Here is a 19,498-nt window from a genome sequence, read left to right as displayed (position 1 = left end):
CCACAAGGATTTCGTACCGGTCTCATTTGCTGAGGAGCATTCACTATAAGCCAGAAGAATCTATTCAGCCCCACTTGTACATTTTTTATGTTTTTACTCGCGCTGCTTTATCATATAGTACAAGACCATATGTTGTAACAGGAAGAATAATCTGTTTAAACACTGCCATTGTGTTGCGGGTGTTCAAGCTATATCGGCGATGAACAAGGATATACAGCTTGTTTAGCAAAAAGAAGTACTTTGCAGTCAGCTCCTTGGTATGCTGCCCGGTGGTCCTCTACGGACACGATCCTGGACCATCCGAGCGAAGGATGCAGGATACGATGGCTGGGGATGTCATCGATGTCTGGGGATACGAGGATCATGTCATGAGGATGCCAGACTCATGCCCCACCAAGAAGGTGTTCGACAGCGATCCCCAGTTCGGCATATGGCGCAGGGGAGGTGAAGCGAGACCTGTCGAAAATCGGGTGTCTGCATGGATGGAAGACTGCAGCCAGGGACCGAGCATCCTGGAGAATTATTGTTGACCGGGCCATGTCACATCGACGTGCTCTATCATGAGCAGGCCAACAAGAGAAAGAGAGAGGCCAGCTGCAAATTAACTCCCATAAACATTCTTTAGTAAAACGTTTCTTAGATTTAATAAAATAAATTTTGCACCAAGTTTTTTAGTGATGTTACTTAACTGTTATCCCAATATGAAATGAAAGGATATGTTAGCGATCCGATTTATGTTTCATATATTTTTTTATAAAAACTATGTTGCGGCCCTTGCTACCAAGTAATAATAAAAGTAATAAAACCCGGCACTTCTCGTCGAGCCTTGCAAGCGAATGGATGGTCTTGAACCTGTGGTTACAACAGCTGCATTAGGCATTAGTTATAAACATAGCTTAAGGCCCAAGTCCTTTATAATGAAAGATTTATGTCCCTCACTAAAATGCTTAAAACAAGCGGAAAACTTTTTTCTTCTCATGCATAAGCAGTGAAAATTAATTTATGTCTTGTATTCAGCCAAGGGGGTTTCAATTTCAATTGTATTTTTCCCCTTAACTAAATTGTTCGTTAATTTAGCAAATGTTAGAAATGTACTTTCTTCCTTAAGTCCTTCTGGCCAAGATTGCCATTAAGAATAGAATGCAATGAGGAGAGAACAAACATTCGTAATTTTTTCGAATAACGACGAGAGGAGGAATTTGTTTTCTGTCGAACATGGCGACAAGCAAGACGTTTTTTTGTAGAAAAAAAGAATAGTGCATGCAGATTGTGCATTAAGCCAGATCTGGCGGATAATATAGTTCAATGCGATGACTGTGACAGGGTGTTCCATTTGAATTGTGCGAAGCTGAATCGCGAACCGGGACCAGATCAACGATGGCTCTGCATCAAGTGTTCCTCGAGAAATGTTCCTGAACCATCATCGAAAACATCCGATACAGCCGAAAAATCGCTGATTCAGGAGCTAATAAATGTACTGCAGGGAATGACTATTAAGACTGAAGAACCAAAAATTACGGACGAGACCACGAACTCTGCGATACGGCGTGATACGCTGGTTCCATAGACGGGACAACTAAGGATGCAAAATTTTCGAATTTCGAGAATTTGCGAAGAATTCAACAATATGTGAAAGGAGAAGCCGAGCGAAGCATACGATACAGATCTTGTATACAAGGATTTGCTAAAGGACATTTTGAAAGTCCGAGGTAACAGGCATTCGCAGATTCCGGAACTTTCTGAATCCGTGGAAAATCTGGTAATTAACATGACTAGTTTAAACCATTACGAATATTTGAACGATCCGCGTTTGGTTCCCGAGATCGTTGAAAAACTGCCTATAATATTCCAGTACCAATGGTCAGAATATAACCAAGAGAACGGCGACCAAATAGTTAATTTGAAAGATCTCAATGAATGGCTTAAACCTATGACAAAAACCATCAGGAGAGTTGAACCGTTAACGCTCCCGAACCCCTTTTCCCGGGACGTTCTGTTCCGTGGCAGCAGACGGTTTACCAAGCGCTCCAGAACGATTGCAACCTTCGCGGTCGGCTTGCCCGTCGGATCCGGAACAACAATACAAATTCTTAACCCATTTGTTGCTTTTGTAAATAATAGTATTAAGAATAGATTAGATTAGCAGATAATAAAGATAAATTACGAATATTCAACAATATTAACAGGCTATATGTAGCAACAGCAAGAGTTAACTAACTTTGTGCTAAAAAATCACAACTAACACACGCTACGTAACACTAAACGACAAACTAAATTTCTAAGCAAAGACAGTAAAAGTAATAAAATTAATTTTGTACCATGAAAATAACCAAAATTAATTATACATAAGTAGAGAAAATTAAGTGTAAACGCCGATCACAACAACTGCTCTAACATCGGATCACCTACCGGTTGTCGTGACCATTAATGACAACATGCAAGAGACTTGGCGTAGAAGGAAGAACTTCTGCGAAACTGATTGACGTTTGTTTGACGCTTCTCTGAACGAGAATCTACACCCGGATATCCCCTTGAACTCTACAGACGATATCGTTGCTGCGTTGAGAGGGCTTCACACAACCATCGAAGAAGCGATCCACCGTGCAGTTCCAGTTGTTGAGCTTCGGTCTCATCTGCTGAAGCTAGATGCCGACACCATCCGGCTCATCTCCTACAAAAATCTGGTAAGAAAACGATATCAACGATCGAGGGATAGAAGTCTTTACAGGGAATTTCGAAATCTTGCCAAGTTAGTTCAAACCAGGTTAGAGGTTTTTAGAAACCAACAATTCAGAGATAGGTTTCGAGCCATGCCTAAAGCGTCGTACCCCTTCAGGAAGGTGACAAAAATATTAAGATCAAGGCCAAAACCCATTCTTACTCTTAAAGACGATGAAATAGTGCTTTTCACCCCAGAAGAAAAAGTAGCGGGCTTAGCAGAACAATTCACGGCAGCTCACAGGTTAGCTGAGAGCATGGAAAGTCCCTTTGAAGGCATGGTTAGAACATCCATTCTAAATCTAGCACAAACAATCATCACCTTGCCAGATGAGGCCAGAATAACATGTAACGAAATTAAAGAACTTATCTCCATCAGTCCAAATTTCAAAGCACCAGGATTTGACCAACAATTCAACATCTTGCATAGGCATTTAAGCGAAAGTGCTCTGCTGCTGGTCACCAACATTTTAAATAAATGTTTAGAGCTTGGCTACTTTCCACAGGACTGGAAGATAGCGAAAGTTGTTGCCATTCCCAAACCGGAAAAAGACCCTTGCTTGGTTACATGCTTCAGAGGGCTATCTCTACTGAGTGCATTGAGCAAAATATTCCAGAAAGTGATCTACCGCAGAATGCTAGTGCATTGTGATGAATCAAACGCTTTAACTGACGTAAAATTTGGATTCAGGAGCGGTCGTTTCACGGCTCATCACCTGCAACGTGTAGTTAATATTGTTAACAACGCCAATACCAGAGGAATGTCCACAGCGATGGCACTGCTTGACATAGAAAAAGCGTTTGACAACGTTTGGCATGATGGCCTCGTTTTTAAACTGCTTCGACTACAATTTCCACCCTATCTAGTTAAGTTGATTGCCAGCTACCTTTCGCAAAGAACTTCCAAAGTAGTTATTGGCAATATTGTTTCTACCACATATTCCAATTGTGCCGGCGGTTTCACAGGGAACTGTGTTGGGTCCACTACTCTATAATTTGTACACTTCAGACTTACCCACACTAAGGAATCATACCTCCCTTTCCCTGTACACCGAAGACACGGCTATTCTATATAGCAGCAAGAACTCAATGGTGTTCACTTACAAGCGAAACATGCCAGATGACGCACTTCGACGCAAAATAGATCCGATACAAATATCGAATGAAGAAATACCCTGGTGCTCAGTCATATGTTATCTTGGTGTGATGATTGATCGACGGCTTAGATATAAATCCCACATTGACCATATAAGCAACAGAACCTTAAGTTACTTGAAGAAGCTCTATCCTTTACTCAAAGGTCCGGGCAGTGGCGGATTAAGGGTATCGGGGGCCCTAGGCCGTTACACGAGTTGAGGCCCCCTGTGAATAGTACGGGGGGGGGGGGGGGGGCATCGGGGGCCCTACGATCATCGTCCATCTTTCCGGGGGCCCTTGTCGCTAGTACTTTGACCATACGGCATACGGCATACGGCATAGTTTTTGAAAATCATTAATGGTCTTCCGATGCAATACCACACCATCCAGCTGCATCAGTTACCCGAAACACCTTACATTAAAGATCAAATAGAAGCAGATTATACAAGACTTAGAACTATTTCTCTGGCATCCAGCATGGCAAACATAAATAGCTTATTCAACTGAACGTTTTTCCTAGGTTAATAAAAATACCATGTGCATATGTAAATAATTGAATTAAAAACATAAAGTTAAGGTTGAATCTAGGTTCACAATGAAGTTCAAATTAGGTTTTAATTGGTAGTACGCGTATGATATGGGACTATAATTTCCTGAACAATGAGATCTAAGCTCTGCAGTTACAGTCAGTCCAAAAGGGTTTCGTCTAACTGAATATTTTACGGAAAAAGGCGAATTATGGCCGCAATACGTATGGGGCGATTAAAGTAATGATGAGGTTTGATAAAGGGACCATTAATACACACGTTTTGCTAAAAAATAAGCATTTAAATCGTGCAATAGCAACAAAATTATTTAAAAAACTAGAAAAAGTCGTTTGATGGGCGCGCAAAAAGTATTCGTCCATCTAGTTTTTTAATTATTTACGCTGGACAAACACTACGTAGACATGAATTAAATTTATTATTATCAATCTACTGGTGACTTCCCTCTAAAATAATGCATTTCTGTTGTTTCAATTGTACTTTAAGCGGTCAGAGAGGTACTAAAGGCGGGGGAGTTAAATGATTGGAGCATGATGGCAAAAATCGTATCTTTAACTTATGCATAACCTATCCTATCCATTTTTGAGTTTGGCCATTTTTCTTACACTAATTGTGTGACAAACTGCCATTCTTGACGGTTAATCTAACAAAAGAAGCGGTTTAATGTCCAAAATATCAAATATTACCAAAGAATCAGTGCATTTTGTAATGACCAATAAGATCAGGAAAAGAAATGGGTCACATTTGGTTGATGGGTCATGCTGCATTTCATCGTATCTGGTCATGCAATAGCTTGAATGAGTGAGTTGTTACAAACATGTTTTTTTGAATAATCCCACTCGCAGAAAGTGGCCAAATCTGGTAAGCAACATCAATTAATTCAAAAAATCATTTCAAATTAGGCTCTACTAACATATTAAAACATGTTTAACTCGCCAAGGTCAAACGGTCGCCGTCTAGTATAGCGAAAACAGTCTACTAAGATGCAGCATCAAAATCTCTTGCAACGGTAGCATCATGGAGTCATGATACTAGGGCTCAGTGAGGTAAGGTGAGCTAGAAAAATGATTCAAAATGATAGGAGACGAGATGGAGAAACATAATAATGCAGTTTTTAAGTACTTTGAGTCCAGGTTCTGAGAAATTGTACTTAAAAAGTATCACATGTTTCAAGAACAGTCGAGCTGGAGAACATATAGAGCATTGTCATTTGCCCGAAACACCAAACCAGCTGAAACCAAACGGATGAAAATGATTTAGTAGACTCTCGATTTAATAACAGTTAGCAATTTTTTCAATGGAACTTGGCCACGTTGTCCGGAAATGCAATATTTCTACCAGAGAATAATTGGAACAAGTCTTATACGATGAGTGGATCAAAAATACGCCTTTTTTTAAGGTTCAAATGAGTTCTTGCATTGTGTAAGCAGTCACCAATAGTTATAAATGCAATAAGAAACAAGATCAGGACATTTTTTGATTCCATAACCTTTGTTTTCATACGCATATTATGCCAAAAGTCTCATGGACGAATACGTTTTGCGCGCCCATCAAACGACTTTTTTTAGTTTTTTTTTAAATAATTTAGTTGTTATTGCACTATTTTAATGCTTATTTTTAGCAGTAGGTGTGTATTGATAGTCCCTTTATCAAACCCCATGGGTACTTTTACCACGCCATGCCTATTGCGGCCATAATTCGCCTTTTTCTGCAAAATTTTGAGCTAGACGAATACTTTTTGGACTGACTGTATATAATCCATGCCTTCAGAAGAAAGACAAATTCGTAATTAGGTTCCATTTAAATTGGATTTCTTACATCCAGTTATTGTTTAAAAAATGCAAACAGCAGGAAATCAAAAAAAAAAAATTTGTTCTATGCTACACCATATGTATTCAATCTTTTGTATGAAATAAAAAGAAGTTGATAATTTTTCTTTAAAAAAAGATGACTAACTTTGAGCTAAAAATCACAACCAACACACACTATACAACATATTAAATGTATATGTAAAGGCAATAAAAGTAATAAAATGAATTTTTTACCATGAAAATAACCAAGATTAGTTAAATAAATATGTATAGAAAATTAAATGTAAATGGGTTAGCAGAAAAGCGAAGTACAGTATGAATCCATGAAACACTGTTGAAAAATACACAACTAAGCAGCACTGCGTTGCGCGTCCGGTGGATTTCTTTTGTTTCGCTTGGTTCGAGGAAACGTACCTGCCCGCCCTGCTGTTTGCCACACGCACACAAAGGAACCGTCGTTGAACGATGAGCACGAGCCTTGCGCGAGGTTCACACTTCGATTGTTCGAACAGGAATGATCAGAAAATGGCGAATTATTGTGGATTGTAACGCACTGGGCTACCAGCCAGAAAAAAATCATCAAATTGATTCATCCATATTTTTTACACAAATTAAGCTTTTAACTAATTATTCGTACCTACCATTTTCCGTGCAAGCTATAAAAATTAAGGGTAACATCCATAAATGAGTATTTTAAATACCACGAGCCTTAGGTAGTTCTGCACTTTTCAAATTCGCAGAATATCGATTTTTACTATTGGCAAAGCGTAGTTTGGAGCATGGAAATTTCCAAACTGAAGCGCATACAATAGAATGATTTTATACACACACTTACTAGACGCTGGGGAACAGTTCTAACAAAACTGCTTGGGTGCGACACATTAAAAGCACACACAGAAAACGCGCCAATAAGTGGCTTGGGTAGACTTCTGGCTGTCTCTTTACAATACGCGGATAACGACAATGCGCTTCACACCACCGAAGCCAAAAAGACATAATGTGAAATAAGATAAGAATTTAACTGACCGATTTCATTCGTGTAATTTCGCTGGCCTTATTACTTTTTCGCTTGGAATTCATGGCTTGCTGTGTGGAATCAAAATCTTTACGATTGAAAAAAGTGAGACGCAGAAACCCTGCACCAAGCCGAAAAATGCACAGCAATTAGCTTAAGGCACATCACAGCAAGCGGACCGATATATACCCTATTTTTACACCATAACCTCACTTATCAGCCCAGGGAAACGCATTCGGATGAATCATCGATAGAATAAGTTCTTTTCAACACAATTGGTGGCCCTGAAAAGGGCCGTTTGTAGAAGGGGGTAGCAGACGTAGCCCGCTTAGGCACGCTCGCCACGGATGCGACGAGCCAGCTGGATGTCCTTCGGCATGATCGTCACACGCTTGGCGTGGATGGCGCACAGGTTCGTGTCCTCGAACAGTCCGACCAGGTACGCCTCGCTCGCTTCCTGCAAAGCCATCACGGCCGAGCTCTGGAAGCGGAGGTCCGTCTTGAAGTCCTGAGCGATTTCACGCACCAGCCGCTGGAAGGGCAGCTTGCGGATCAACAGCTCAGTCGACTTCTGGTAACGACGGATCTCACGCAGGGCGACCGTTCCCGGACGATAACGATGCGGCTTCTTCACACCACCGGTTGCCGGAGCGCTCTTGCGGGCGGCCTTGGTGGCCAGCTGCTTACGTGGTGCCTTACCACCAGTTGACTTACGAGCGGTTTGCTTAGTACGGGCCATCTTTGATAAGAAACTTGGTTTTTCGCGTTGAAAGTAACACACGTCTACACGCCTTGAAGCAGAAAAATTTTGAAAGTGATTGGCCGAAAAAGTCGCTCTTTTTATACCTTTCCAACACACGCACACTAACGTAAGTTGCGCACACTTCACCACAAATTGAGCTACAAGCGCAACACACTCTCAACCCGTGGAGATATGCCACTGAACTAAAATTTTGGCGGACTTGCGGCAAATTCCCAGACGAGAGATAGCAAAAACAGCTAAATTGTCTTAAATAACACAATATAACAACAAATTAAACGAAATACCTTTCATCACTATACATTTCTGCTATTTCGTGATGGTTGTATTTCGTGGTGGAATGAAAAACACACTGAATAAATTGTTGCTCTTGCTGACGAAGAGGTAGGATCATGTGAAAGGTGCGGAAAAGCGAAGGTGCGGTCACAGCTCCATAGCATTTTAATTCTAGCGATATAAATTCGGCAGTTTTCGAGCTAGCATTCAAGTCAACCCCCCGAATGAATTGTAACAGAATTTTCTCCAGTCCGTTCCGTCCAAAATGCATTTGAGATTTTTTTTTCGCTTTTCAAGTTTATTTTACCATACAATTTTAGTGCAATTTCAAACGTGAGCATTTTTGACGGGCTTACAAGATGTTCAAAAACTACCACACCAATTATGATTGCATTCACAACATTCCTTTTTAGGATTATGCTCGAGGTATGTAAAATAAGAAACCATTTCTTACTTTTTACTGCTACAGTCTTTCCCCGAGTTACGCGACTCTTGAATTCCGTGAATTCGAGCTAAATAAAATTTTTTTTTGACATTTGAGATGTAAAACTCGTACAATTTTATTCACGAATTTTCAAGTGAAAAATAAATTGTAATGTTTTCAAAAATTCTAAACATACAGAAATAACCGATTGTTCTACATAATTTGCAGTAAATAAATAATAAATTACATAAATTAACTAAAATCAATAATAAATCATAATAAATCAAGTATATTTTCAAGTAATAAATCAAGTATATACAGTAGAACGTCGATTATCCGGGGACGGATTAACCGGCGGGCGGCTTAACCGTGCGCATAAATCTGACAGCTGTTCATACGTACGAAAGTTTGCAGCGATAGTCAATTGGCTAACCAATTTCTTGAGCAGCTCTGTAGTGTCTAGGGGTATTTTCGAAATTCATTTTTGTTCATGAACAGTTTCTAAACCTACAGTTATTGAGTAAAATAATATTCTACTAACGATTAATCGATTGATTCTAGGTGAATTAATAATAAAACTAGTGAATTTGATATGTTTTGTATGCGTTTGACATTTCTTGGACCATTATCCGTGCAAATCGATTAACCGGCAACCATCCGGTCCCGAGCTGCCCGGATAATCGACGCTCTACTGTAGTACAAGGCTGTTAAGCATGATTTCGACTTATGCGAAAATTCGAGTTACACGAATGTTTCCGGAACGCATTATTCGCGTAACTTGTGGAAAGACTGTAAACAATTGTTAACTGTAAAATTTGTTTTTTGCATTCTTACTTCGGCCATATATTTTTCATCGTCTTCTGTTATATACAGTCAACTCTCTCTTATTTGAGAGGCGAAGGGACTGTCGAATAAGAGGGGATTTACAAATTGCAGAGGTGGAAAGTGAATGAAAGGTCCATACAAATTAGAAAGAAACAGAACATTTAGTATGCAGCCCTAACTGTTGCCATAGGAAACTGCGAACAAAATCGCCAATTTGAGCATACATCATTCAATAACCATGGCAACACCATACACAAATAAGAGGGATACAGATTTCAGAGGTTTTCCAAATTAGAGGTACAAAAATGTACAGGAAATCAAGGGACTTTGAAAAATGTTCAAATAAGAGAGGTATCTCAAATTGGAGTTGACACCTCTCATAAGAGAGGGTTCACTGTAACTAAATTTATCCTCCTACGACATTTCTATCATAATCATGGGCGTTCTGTCATTACGGATGAGACTTACAGTTCCATATGACATTTGCACGAAATTGTTTTTCCATAACTGTTCGATTAGTACTCGATACCCCTGAAATTGTGGACTTGTGTGTGATCAAGTGTGTTGAAAGCGCTAAGATTAAGTGAGTTCGTAAATTAGACTGTATTCTACAGATGGACGATGCCGTGGAGCTCATTTTATAAAAATATGATATGGAATTTCATAAAATATGGTTTTTGATTAAAATCAAAAGCTAATTTTTTTGTGACATTATTTTATAAAAAATCGGTATTATTTAAATACAAAACGACTACATGACCAACTATAAAGATAGGAAACATAATTTCCGAGAAAATATAGGAGAAAAAAACGAAAATCCTTATCACAGTTTATTTTAAAGGATTTTTTCTAAATTCCCTTAAACTGGTGCAGTTTAAGGGAAGTTTAATAATCCAGTTTAGGGAAGTTTGCTCCAACTCCCGGTTATTCGAAAATGTCAATTGGTGTGGGACAACGTTTATCTGGGTGCGTTTTATCCGGCTGTCAGTACATTCGTGTTGTTGAGAAATGACAGTTCAACACAAAGGTGATATTGCGTTATGAGGAGGATATTCGAAAAATCAGTTATCAGAGCACATTGTACCAACAAACAAACATTAAAATTGAAGGCAGAATTCAAATATTTTAATTGAACAAATATAAAGTTCATAAAATTTTACTGGGATCTACCAACAAACAATCTTTCTTCGAGTTACGCGACACTCGAGTTTCGCGAATTTGTATTTTTGACAGTTCATATGTCAAATCAGTACAAATTATCTCCATCAATTCTCAAATGAAAAATAATTTGCCATTCTTCCAAAAGTTTTCAATCACTTCAAAGACGCAGCTTCCTTATTCCACGGTGCCAGGGATTATTTTTCGTTGCGTTTTATTTTCAAGCAAGGCGTCATCAATTAAATAAACAACACGATTTGTGTTTTTTTGTGCATGTTTATTGAAAAGCTCTAAAAGCTATTGAATTCCACATAATTTCACATAGTTTACTAAAAAAAATCACAAGCACTTCACTCAATATTCCCTCTTCATTTAACTTATCGAACTTGTGCAACAGTAATAAGATGTTTGACGGCACCAGTCTTTCACACTTTGAAATAGAATTGTTTGTACCGCTCTCTGAATGTGAAAGAACCATAGTCGGCTTGATTGTAGTCTAAAAAAATGTATTTTTAATATTCGCTCCAAAAACCTTATGTATTTTAGCTACAATATCAGCTCAAGTAGATGTTACCATAGTGCATATAAGCATGACGATTTTGTTTTAAATAACCACAATAAAATAAATATTGAAGGATATTGCACGAACTTGCACGACTCACTGCAGGCATTCAAAAGCGAATATCAGACAGCGAATATTTCAAAACATTATCCTTACTTATTTACCGTTTTGTTATCAAGTGTACGAAAAACTGCTCGAAAATGTAGACTTCAACGCTCTCATACCTAATGCTAGTAGGTTGCCTACCCCTGGTACACAGCACCGTTTTCAATATGGCGGCGAAGATTTGTCAAGGCTGTACCTAATTCCCTTGTCGACCACAATTGAGCAAATTTGAGCAAATCTATCGTCTCACACATACACTTGAAAGTGTGTGTATACACTGTACGGGTGATTGAGAAGAACAGTATATAAACAGCGGGTTTTCGACCGTTCTTCTAAAAATTAAGTATTTCTTTGACCGTACACTTCGTCAATTTCATCTTCCATCATGACCGGCCGCGGCAAGGGAGGAAAAGGACTGGGCAAAGGCGGAGCGAAGCGTCATCGCAAGGTTCTTCGTGATAACATCCAGGGCATCACCAAGCCGGCCATCCGCCGTCTGGCTCGCCGTGGTGGAGTGAAGCGTATTTCTGGCCTGATCTACGAGGAGACGCGTGGCGTACTGAAGGTGTTCCTGGAGAACGTGATCCGTGATGCTGTGACGTACACCGAGCACGCTAAGCGCAAGACCGTCACCGCTATGGACGTTGTCTACGCGCTGAAGCGCCAGGGCCGCACACTGTACGGTTTCGGAGGTTAAATTTTCTCCCGGCTGATAAACGTGCTGTAGCACCGCCATCGATACAAAACGGCCCTTTTCAGGGCCACCATCAATTTTCAATGCGAAAAAGAGCTATCTTGGGTCGTTTCATTCGAGTGTTTGAGGTTATGAATTCGTTGTCAGAGAAAGCGCGTCTCTTCGAGCCGCTTGCGATACACAATAGCTGGTATTATTGAATCCGTTCGTAGCGGGAACGTACGGCGCTCACATGGAATTCTAGGGATGGCAACACATTTCTTGAGCCCGCTCCTACAACGCCGCGGTGAATAACTGTAGCAACCATCTAGTACGTTAGGAAAATGAGTGTCGGGACGTACGCCGCCGCTACGAACGGATTCAATAATACCAGCCAATATTTTCTGAAAAGAATGAAGTAGCTGCAGGGGTGGCAGGGGTCGTTGATACGCTTTTACAGATGCGTAATTTTGTGAAATTGTGTCATCTTGTCTAAATTCTAGGATTTCTAGACATTTCCAGCAAGGGTGGGTAATTTGGTGTGTAAGTCCGCTGAAATTAATGCTCATATTTCAGGGGTGTTGCGTCAGCCATGGTGTAGGCACCGTCAATTGCAAATCAACGCCACGTTTAAGGGCGTAAAATCATGACGCTTGCTTTGAAATGATATAGCTGTAGATGTAGCTAAGAGAGCCGTATTTTTTATGCAACAGTTTTCACTCTTTTAGGCCTACTGGATTGATTGATGCATGAATTCCATGACAAATTTGTTCATATTTTTATTTCATAAGGTTGCTCTTATGTTCTCAATGTCTCGTTCCCTACATTTGGTTTTACATCCAGTAACCATGTTCCATTCTCCATTGAACACACCAAAACAAACGTAAATTACAAAACGCTTCCGTTTGGCGGACTTCTCGCCGCTGCTGGAATCCCAAAACCAGCAGATGTTTCGCCTATCCCTAAACTGGTTTGGCGAGGTAAAAGTGCGTTGAAAGGCTCATCAGGGTAATGTGTAAAGGCTGCAGTTCTAGTTCCCTATACCCAAGCCAGTCCCTTTTTGCCTACCTCTATGCTGGTAACGGTCATATCAGCGAAGAGGGGAAGAAAGGAATGAAAATAACGAACTTTCCCATGACGCTATGTGGAGGTATTCCTTTGTAAATGTTATGGGCTAATTGTTAAAACTATTGTAGCATCGTAGGGAATAATTTTGTGATCTGAAACAATTTTACAATATTGGGGTTTTTCAACAATAGGGTAAATGTACCAGTATTGGGCAGGTTAGTGCAGCAGTTTCATAAAAACTGCTCATACACTTACATTTTGTATTACTTTTCATGAAAGTGACATTAGTTTGAACGATAAACTATCGTATTATGTTGTGCTATTTTTTATTTGCCGAGGTTTAAAAACTCGCTTTCCTAAGATTGGTGGTGAAAAGTACTTAAATTATTAATTTTATGTTGCCCATTTTGGGCATTTTGCTGGCAATTTTTAAAGTCATTTTGAGTTACAAACAAAGTAAGCACTGGAGAAATGAAACTGCCTGATGGCTATAGAGTACGGCTCCGACTGGCTCACAAATTATTATTTTTCTCTCAAGTTATTGGATTATTCATAGTGAAATTGGTGATATTTGATATAAGAAATGTGGTTTTATGTGTCGACATACGTATTGTAGTATTCTGATCAAGTTTTAAATGAATATTCAACGAAATCAAGAGTGTGTCATTGTTTCAAGTTTCGGCAGGAGCCAACAGCATTGATCTGTAAAAATCAATATTCTGCGCGGACCTATTTTCGGCAGTATTTAAAGGGAATAATTATTTGTTTTCGTGATTTTAAAGTTCCAAGCGGACTAGAATAACTGCTGCAGGCATAGAATCTTTCATAAAAACACACTTTCATTGTTTTAGTGCTCTGGTTCTCTTAATAATGAAACCTGCCGAACTATTGGCTGACAGCAAATCTGCCGAAAAATTGTGAACTCCGCACATTTTGTTTGATATTTTGAAAAATATGCAAGGAAATGATGTGATACTTCGTATATGAATAACAAATAAGCATATCTCTATTAAAACAAATATGTGTGGAGACCGCGCGTTTTTTCGTAATTACACGTTTTTAGTTACCCTGCCGCAAACAGTTACACTGCCGAATACTGGTACAGTTACCCTATACAAAATGTAAAAATAATCGCTTATAATTACGACATGTTGCAGATCTGCAGACGATAGCAATGGTACTGTGACGATTTTGTTCTTACAGTTTCATGAATTTACGAGTAATTGCGTTTAAAATATGTATATTTCCTTTTCACTTATGGATGTAAGGGAAAAGTAAGACTTAGACAAGGATCCTCCTGCGGAGTGCAAACTTATCTGTACGGGTTGCCTTAGTGCTTTGCAACTTCGCATCAATTCACTAGTCCATAGTATTTAAATTATATGAATAAGATTAATGTTGACGAGATGCAAATCGCCTATAAGTGTTTGAGCAACGTTAAACTGTGTTGGAAAGCCTTAAACAAACTCCAAAAACAGTGTACCACGTTGAAGATTGTCTTATTCTTGTTAATAATAAGCAACAATTAATAATAAGCCGCATTCAAATAAGAGAGAAAACAATGAGTAAATTTTACATGAATTTTTGGAATAATTAACTAACGAAAATTGCATCATTCGAACACTTTCCCAATACCTGAAGGTAAGTTAAATAACGATAAAATATTAGCTAATGCTGGTAACACAGCTGCTAGAAATTTTGTTTGAAAAGGATAAAGGTGCCCTTAGAAGAAAAAAACCCATGTGTTATTTAAAAACTAAATACTTTTATTTGCATTTGCATTACAAGAGATTGGGAAGAATCACGGAAACAATAATTATTCTAAGAATAACATATAAATATGTACAGTCGCCTCACTTAGTTTAACACATCAACTAGATACGCTGTGGTTTAGTCGAAAATTATATAAACTTCTAGATTTATGCTAGAAGGTTTGCAACACTTTGCTTGTGTTTTGTTTTCTCTGTTGTCGAATCTTTTTTTTTTTGTTCTTTGTTTCCCATCGATTTGATAGCCCCAAGGATTATTAGCCCAGCTTATATTTTAGTGATAGGATTACACAGTCTGTCTGTCCAAACTTGAAGCAAATTGTACTGATTTGACATTTAATCTGTCAAATTTAGAGAACCGCGTATCTCCGAATTCGCGTAAGTCGAGAACCGTGTAACTCGGTAACAGACTGTACTTTCAATATTTCGGTTCTCCAATGATGATGATGATGATATCCCATGCCGTTGACAAACCGAAGTCAACTGAAAACGTTCACTGTTGCAAGTGGTCCTAATGTCCAACGCTTTACTAACGTTGGTATTTCATTGCCCTGGCACTGCCCATGCTTAGCGTTGCAAACCGGTCATTATAACTCAACCTATCCGTAACGAATAATGATCTCTCCCAGTACTTGGATTTGATCCGCCTTCGTACGGCAGGCCCTGAGTTTGGCGCTCATCTCTTTGAAAATGGTCAACAGGGTTTCAGGATCGTGCAGGGAATTTGCATCGGTGGAAGTAGACAGTGCGTCCGCTTCTTCGATGATAATGTGAGAAACGTCGTTTTGAAAACTTAACGGTGTTGCAGTCACGATGCTAGTTTCCCGTGCAGGGCTTTGAGTTGCGGACGATGGCCAGGACGGTTCAGCTTTCAGCGGTGACAATGCGTCCAGCGAAGATTGTGTCGAACTTTCCTCATGCTCAATTTCCTCGCTTGGGAGTGGACTCGTCGCGAACGGGTCTTTGCGCGTAGGGCACTGCGAATCATTTGCACCATGTGGTTCATTGCAGGTGGAACATTTCAAGCCTTCAATTACTTCATCGTCAAACGGACATTCCTCGGTTTGGTGGTTTAAGGTGCATCGATCGCATCGGTACTGAATTTTTGGCATCTTTGTCGGATTTTTGTACGCTCTGACTTCCCGCGCTACCGTGGTAGAGCTTACGCGCAGACCGTGATCCTTAAACACTCGCTCCGTCAGTACCTTTAGCGTGACGGACTCATTTTCGTCTACCCAGCGATGTATACTATCTATTGCTTCTGGTGTCAACAATTTGGGGTTTTGTCCCCCGCGCTTCTTAGAATCAATCTGCAAACGTTCCTTATAATTTTTTATGATTCCATACACCGTGCCTTGCTTTATGTTTAGAATTTTACTGATGGCTGGTGCCGCGACACCCTTTTCAAAGGCCGATATTATGCGCCTTCGATCCTTGTCACTGGTAGTTTTTAACACTCGGCGGGGTGTTACCAAAGTTATCTTTTGCACAGATCTCGAACTAGTGTCCATGATGGCTGGAACTTGCAAAGGTTAGGTTAGAGTGGTTGAGCAAGAGTGTTTTAGATGAGTTAGATATATCCTAACTTGAGCTTTACCTACTTCTTCACCACACTTCAAACTGATTCCAACTGGTGTGGACTGGAACTTCCTTGTTGTGGTAGAAATCAGGACTGCAAAGAGGATGCTCTACTTGCGGTTGCCGTAGTACCACTAGTTTCGATAGTCCTGTAACATTCATATATTTAGTATAGCTGTATCTTCGTATCCTCTCTATTCCCTTCCTTAAGACTAACTCGTTTTTTTAAGTTGGTCTTAATGTTTGTTCAACCAGCATTGGCGGAGAAATATATTGAATAAACATTCAAACTTTAGACAAATTCATGCAATACAACCATACCTGCAGCGATGTACATACCGTCATACGAAGGATATTCATGGAATCAAACGACAGCTCTCAAGAATATAGTCTTTCACAGTGTTACGAAGCATTGAAATCGGAACAATATTCTTAATTATTTATTGCAAAAGGCAAAATAAGCACCATGAAACCGAGAAAAACGAAGGATTTTATTTGGTGTGTTTTGTAAATAATGTTTCTATGTTTTGCCGCCTTGACAACAGTGTGGCCAGATTATTTTGGCAGATTTCGGTAGGAGCGTCAAAATTTTATCTGTACCCAACTAACAAAATCGACATGCTTTTTCGTTCTACCCAAAGTGTATGAAGATCAGGTGGTCTCATAGCCTGTTTTTCATAGCAAAAGTTGAACGTCACTTTTGACAGCATGGGTGGAAACATCAAGGTGTGTTTATTAAGGAGGTGAATTGTTAGCGCGTTTTCCGGGCGCCATCATTGAGTACAGGCGGTCCCCGAGATACACGGTACCTCTTATACGCGGATTCGGAGATACGCGGTTTTCTAAATTTGACAATTCTTTGAGCAAATTGTACTGATTTGACACATCAATTTTAAATTGCCAAATAATTTCCGTTTTGATCGAATGTTAAAAACTATTTCAAATGGTTTAAAACTGTTATATTCAGTAAGAATCATATCAACTAATTCATAAAGTAACTATAACCTCCCCCTACTTGCAAAATTACACGAACATTACTGATATTTTAGCTGGAGACCACGAGATTCGACTTACGCGGAAATTCGAGATACGCGGTATTTTGTTGCCGTTTTCGGTCCCCATTAACCGTGTATCTCGGGGACCGCCTGTATTGTTATGTCAAATCGCATACAATTTTCTATACCCCCCTCCAGCCCTCCCCGATTTTAATACCGGAGCCTCCAGTATTGTTATGTCAAGTCGTGAAATGTCAATTTGCTCTGAAGCACTTCACCTCCTAATATCCATACACCTTGGAAAACATTTCCCCAAACAAGCTTTCTGACGACTTGCCTAATACACAAACAATCTTAGAATCTTCGTTATTTGCACTGAAATAACTTAAAAAGCACTCAAAATATTTGTTATTTTAAGCTAAACCAAATCTGAACTATTTAAATCCATTTTTGGATCAAAATAATGCCGTCGATGAGGACACCAATGTGAACTACATATGTGTTGCTAAGAACAAAGCGAACGGTTCCTATGGAAATTCATTTCACCCATTTTGTCACAAGGAGCTTTTTTTGATTCCGAAATTAGTTGTCAATTTGTATGGGACGAGACCACCTGATATTCATACACTTTGGTTCTACCCCGAGGACTGTGTAGGAACGAGGTCAAATATTAGCCAAAATTGGTTTGGCCATCTTGGATGTCATTTGACAGCAGAAAGCCCTTGAAAATTAATCAAACCTACGAACATATAGATTTACTAAAGATATACTATTCCTGTAAAATTTATGAAAGTTTTAACAATTGGGGTTGCTAATGAGCAAAACGAAAGTTCCATCTCACGAGAATATCCATCCTTTATCTAGAATACCCTACCAGCATTAAACGGCTTTGAAGGCATTTAGAAGGCATTTAAGGCCTTAGTCGCCTTACAAGGCGAACAAAGATTTCAACCGAAACTTTCACGGCTGTAACGGGTTCTGTTCGAAATCTTTAAACTTTTTGAGCAATGACAATGTGTTTTGGTTCCGAACCGAGAAAGCGTGTGTTCAAACCCCGATTTTTTTTATTTTTTTGTGTTTATTTCTATTCAAATTATAATTTCTTGCTATAAATAGTATAAAAAATTTTATTGAGAAGCAAAATTAAAATTATACCTTTAAAAAAACATTACAGTCTCACTATATTCACCCTTCATTATCAGGATAGGAGAAATATGTATCTCATTTCTCCTTTTATTAGAGTTATCGAAATGAGTTTGATATATTAACACCTTTCAACGGGTAGTATTTAAGAACTGAGTAATGCAGATCATTTTCAATAAAGTGAAATAGCTCAGGACTTAACGCAACCGATCATAACACGTAAGGCAGCGGTCAGAACTTCGCCGCATGCGACAAGAAAAGAATTTTCTAAATTTTCTAGCTTTTCAAAGTATTATAATGATATTTTGTTGTTTCTTTATAAAGATAATAATTACTTGATATGATTTCAGACATTTGACATCTGCAATAAAATTGCATGCGGCGATGCGGCAATATTAAATGATTTTGATTTTGCCGCAACGCCGCATGCGGTAAAATCGCAGCGGCTGTCATAAACGTCAAATCCCATACAAAATCTTGCGGCAAAATCGCATGCGGCGAAGTTCTGACCGCTGCCTAAATCGTCGTATCGAATCTCACGCTCATATCTGGGAACACTACAACAGTGAACTGTTGAAGACGCTTGTAAGGTATTCTTTTGGCTGTTGCAAATTGAAATTTCAAAATCAAAGCGAAATTTTTCATTGACATATTTTAAAGGCATTTAATTACTGCTAAATGCACTACTAATCGCCTTCATTTTGCCGGCGATTACAAGGCGATTAGAAGGCATTTAACGGGAATTTGCGGGTAGGGTGGTTTCAGCAAAGTGTTCTAATTTTAAAACTGTATTAAAGTTTATACGTTACAGTAAGTTTTCTTTTGGTTTGCTGTCAGTATGTTGAGTTTGGCGCTATAACAAACAGTGTAGATCATGATTGTAACTACTATTATCCTAGAGGAAAACATTGAAAGGGTTATTATGTATTTTTATTT

General features: G+C 39.1%; 3 protein-coding genes across 7 annotated transcripts; 1 reads left to right on the top strand and 2 right to left on the bottom strand.

Moving 5' to 3' along the window:
* Window positions 1-7,466: 7,466 nt before the first annotated feature.
* LOC120950085 (histone H3) lies at window positions 7,467-8,061 on the bottom strand. Its single transcript, XM_040367837.2, has one exon. The coding sequence runs from the start codon at window positions 7,963-7,965 to the stop codon at window positions 7,555-7,557; it is 411 nt and encodes a 136-aa protein (XP_040223771.1). The 5' UTR covers window positions 7,966-8,061; the 3' UTR covers window positions 7,467-7,554.
* Window positions 8,062-11,654: 3,593 nt separating this feature from the next.
* Window positions 11,655-12,144, top strand: LOC120950086 (histone H4). The gene has a single exon (XM_040367838.2). The coding sequence runs from the start codon at window positions 11,722-11,724 to the stop codon at window positions 12,031-12,033; it is 312 nt and encodes a 103-aa protein (XP_040223772.1). The 5' UTR covers window positions 11,655-11,721; the 3' UTR covers window positions 12,034-12,144.
* A 2,676-nt stretch (window positions 12,145-14,820) lies between these two features.
* LOC120950083 (uncharacterized) lies at window positions 14,821-16,979 on the bottom strand. Of its 5 annotated transcripts, none has more exons than XM_049605853.1 (3): window positions 16,764-16,979; window positions 16,444-16,573; window positions 14,821-16,368 (listed from the first exon to the last, which is right to left on the bottom strand). In XM_049605853.1, exon 3 carries the CDS (start codon window positions 16,355-16,357, stop codon window positions 15,446-15,448), a length of 912 nt encoding a protein of 303 aa, XP_049461810.1. In that variant the 5' UTR covers window positions 16,358-16,368; window positions 16,444-16,573; window positions 16,764-16,979; the 3' UTR covers window positions 14,821-15,445. The 5 variants fall into 5 exon arrangements, with proteins under 5 accessions (XP_049461810.1, XP_049461809.1, XP_040223769.2 ...); XM_049605852.1 differs by having other exon boundaries at window positions 16,448-16,573; window positions 16,764-16,978; XM_040367835.2 differs by having other exon boundaries at window positions 14,821-16,362; window positions 16,746-16,977.
* Window positions 16,980-19,498: the final 2,519 nt, after the last annotated feature.

This window comes from Anopheles coluzzii, chromosome 2 (assembly GCF_943734685.1).
Source record: "Anopheles coluzzii chromosome 2, AcolN3, whole genome shotgun sequence".
In the NCBI taxonomy this organism is placed as follows: Eukaryota; Metazoa; Arthropoda; class Insecta; order Diptera; family Culicidae; genus Anopheles; species Anopheles coluzzii.
Note: the sequence above shows the minus strand (reverse complement) of the source record. Positions and strands in the feature narration are given on the sequence as shown.

Bases quoted from the DNA above. Each gene is read 5' to 3' on its own strand.
- LOC120950085 (XM_040367837.2), bottom strand. From the start codon at position 7,965: ATGGCCCGTACTAAGCAAACCGCTCGTAAGTCAACTGGTGGTAAGGCA.
- LOC120950086 (XM_040367838.2), top strand. From the start codon at position 11,722: ATGACCGGCCGCGGCAAGGGAGGAAAAGGACTGGGCAAAGGCGGAGCG.
- LOC120950083 (XM_049605853.1), bottom strand. From the start codon at position 16,357: ATGGACACTAGTTCGAGATCTGTGCAAAAGATAACTTTGGTAACACCC.